Source organism: Lissotriton helveticus, chromosome 5_1 (genome assembly GCF_964261635.1).
Source record: "Lissotriton helveticus chromosome 5_1, aLisHel1.1, whole genome shotgun sequence".
Classification (NCBI taxonomy): Eukaryota; Metazoa; Chordata; class Amphibia; order Caudata; family Salamandridae; genus Lissotriton; species Lissotriton helveticus.
This window is the reverse complement of record NC_136065.1, coordinates 618,310,548-618,313,288: the sequence shown is the minus strand read 5'-3', so window position 1 is coordinate 618,313,288 and position 2,741 is coordinate 618,310,548. Positions and strand designations below refer to the sequence as shown.

At 48.0% G+C, this 2,741-nt stretch overlaps 1 protein-coding gene across 1 annotated transcript; it reads right to left on the bottom strand.

The window, feature by feature from the left end:
• Positions 1-365: 365 nt before the first annotated feature.
• On the bottom strand, positions 366-1,577 carry LOC144753294 (transcription factor HES-5-like). Its single transcript, XM_078641031.1, has 3 exons — positions 1,515-1,577; positions 1,043-1,223; positions 366-586 (listed from the first exon to the last, which is right to left on the bottom strand). Exons 1-3 carry the CDS (start codon positions 1,575-1,577, stop codon positions 366-368), a joined length of 465 nt encoding a protein of 154 aa, XP_078497157.1.
• Positions 1,578-2,741: the final 1,164 nt, after the last annotated feature.

Here is a 2,741-nt window from a genome sequence, read left to right as displayed (position 1 = left end):
TATGTAGATATAATATTCACACACTGCCCATCCTACGAGGATATACAATGTCCATCACATGATGATGATGTAATATTCATACACTGTGGAAATACAAAATCCAGACTGTCCATCACATGGGGATGATTCTCAAACTGCCGCTTTTCAGTAATCTAATATACTCGTGCTGTCCATCCTATAACGAGGTAATATTCACACTGTCCATCCTGTGAGGATATACACTCGCTTGTCACTCCGCTCCTTGGAGTGCAGTAAACTCCCCTGCCCAGCAGGGCGCGCTCCAGACACGAGAATGAATATTCTCCATCACAGCGGACCGAGGCCTCGAAAGAAGTCCGAAGAAAAGTCCAGGCCGCGGCCCCGCATTACCAGGGTCTCCACGGGGCTCTGGGGCTGTCCTGGGCGGGCTCTTTAGTGCTGCTGGGACAGGACGGAGGCCGAGAAGGACACACCGCCTCTGCTGCAGCCGCAGGTCTATGGAGGGCCCGCAGCAGCTTCATCCGGGTCTCTGCGGGGGCTCCGTGGAGGGAGAGGAAGAGCAGAGAGTCCTGGAGGCACCGGGAGTGACCTTCACTGGAGGCCGCGGCTGCAGGGAGAGACGAGGGGTTAATGTTTGTACAGTCTCACAGCAGGAAGTGACAACATAGAACAGACTTTCTATTATAGAACCAGATCCACATGGACTATGGCATGCAATACACTGTCGTCCACTTTGAATCTTTGTAAATTGTTTTCTACTTTGTATTTTTGGAGTCGGATGTCAGCTAGAACTGTTGATGCTCGTGTGTTCAAATTATAGCTTATTAAATGGCACCCGGAGATATGGGGGGGGGGGCGGAGGAATACAGGTGAAAACTTTATGCCAGGTACTTTTAAAAAGCCATAAGCTTACATTGAGTACCACCTCCCACTCCCCCAACTATTCTTGATGGTTGCATCTTAATTTTTTTCTCTGACCCTGATGACATAACCCCAAACATGACTCCCGCTTGATCTTTGCTGCACCCTCAACCGTTTAACCCTTTAGTTTACTGCCTCTCACCTGGCGCCGGTGTCTGCACGCGCTGGGCCAGGTACGTCACGGCCATTTCCAGGATATCCGCTTTCTCTGCTCTGGGCGGAAGTTCATGTTCCTCAAACTCTCTTTGCAGTAACATCCTCAGCTGCTCAATGCTGCTGTTGATGCGATCTCTCCTCAGCTTCTCCACCACTGGTTTCCTCAGCTGCAGAGACAAAATGTGGATTTGTTATTGAATTAGAAAAACTCTTGAAAGTTGACTGCGGTTACAACAATGTAATACGAGTTGAATTAAATGCTAATGCTAATTTAGAATTACACTAATTTGATAAGTCAAACAAGAAGCCGCTACTATTTAATATATTACATAATAGATTGCTGCTTTGAAAGTAGTTTAATTCCCCTAAGGTACAACATAAATATGCATCTTGAATATTATTTAAAGATTTATGATGACGATGATGATGATTTTAAATATTATTTTCCAGAGTCTTACCTTTCTAATGTGTCTCTCCTCGCGCTCCTCCTCATATTTCCTCTCGGTGCTGAAAGGCGCCATCTTGCCCGGTGTGGGGTGAAGAGCGGGGTCTCTGCAGTGAACCCACAGTGATCGGTATCTGAAGAGCTCGCTCCCTCCGGCCCTATTTATCCCCCTCCGCCTGCAGGGTAATGTGTGGGTCTGGGGCTGGAGAGAGGTTCCCACACTCCGCAGCCAATCAGAGAGCAGCAGGGACAATGGAAGTGTGGCACTTTACAGGGAGGGAGGGGAGGGGACATCTGGGGCCCGGATACAAAGGATCAGAGTGTGGGAAAGAGCTGTTCCTTCACATAATCTTTGGTGCATTGAAAGCACAGCCCCGCCTCTCGCACCTGCCAGCCTCCCGTTTTCTAATAATATTATTATATATACTGTAGTTATCAGTAAACAGGGCATAATAATAGGTGAAATAAAGGCAAAATGCTAATGTTTACACATTCAAGTGTCCAAAACATACTTTTCCCCCCTGTAATCCACTTTGTTGTCGACCACTGCTCATATTTATTGTAGATTATACTAAATATTGTGCAGCATTTAGCAAATAAATACACAAACACATATCATCTGTGATAAATGCGTGTACACCACTAACAGAGATAAAATGGAGCAGAAGGTTCTCTTCAGGGCCGCTCTGATCTCTCTGGATACAGAACGGGGGGGGGGGGGGGTTACACAAGCGTCAGGTGTGAGTGACAAGAACCCCTTATGCAACATGTGTGCACCATCGTGTACAACAGATGTGTGTACAGTAACCCGGGGCTGGTGGGAGTACACGGTGTGTGCAGTTGTCCAGTGACGTGAATCTGTAGGTGCAGAGTTAGTAAAAGCGCCTTCCCTGTACCTCGTGTTTATTGTCACAGGTGTGTCCAAGTGACAGATTCAGAGATGGCCGCAGGTGTTTCCCCGATATTCACCCGAGCCTGCACTTGGTCCGACTGGAATGCGTTAGTAATCGGTTCAAATAGCTAGCTTAGATTGTTTTTGATCTTTACCTGGACTCGGCATCGCCAGCGGGTTCTTAACCACGTCACTGAGGTGTAACCCGGGCTGGGGTCTCCCAGAGGTTCCCACACTGTCGCCCATCCGTCCCATTCAGAGGGGATACGCTAGAAGTTTGCCAGACTGTATTAGATCTCATTCCCCAAGGCACTGTCCGAGCCTCACCGCTGGACAACATCTGGAGAG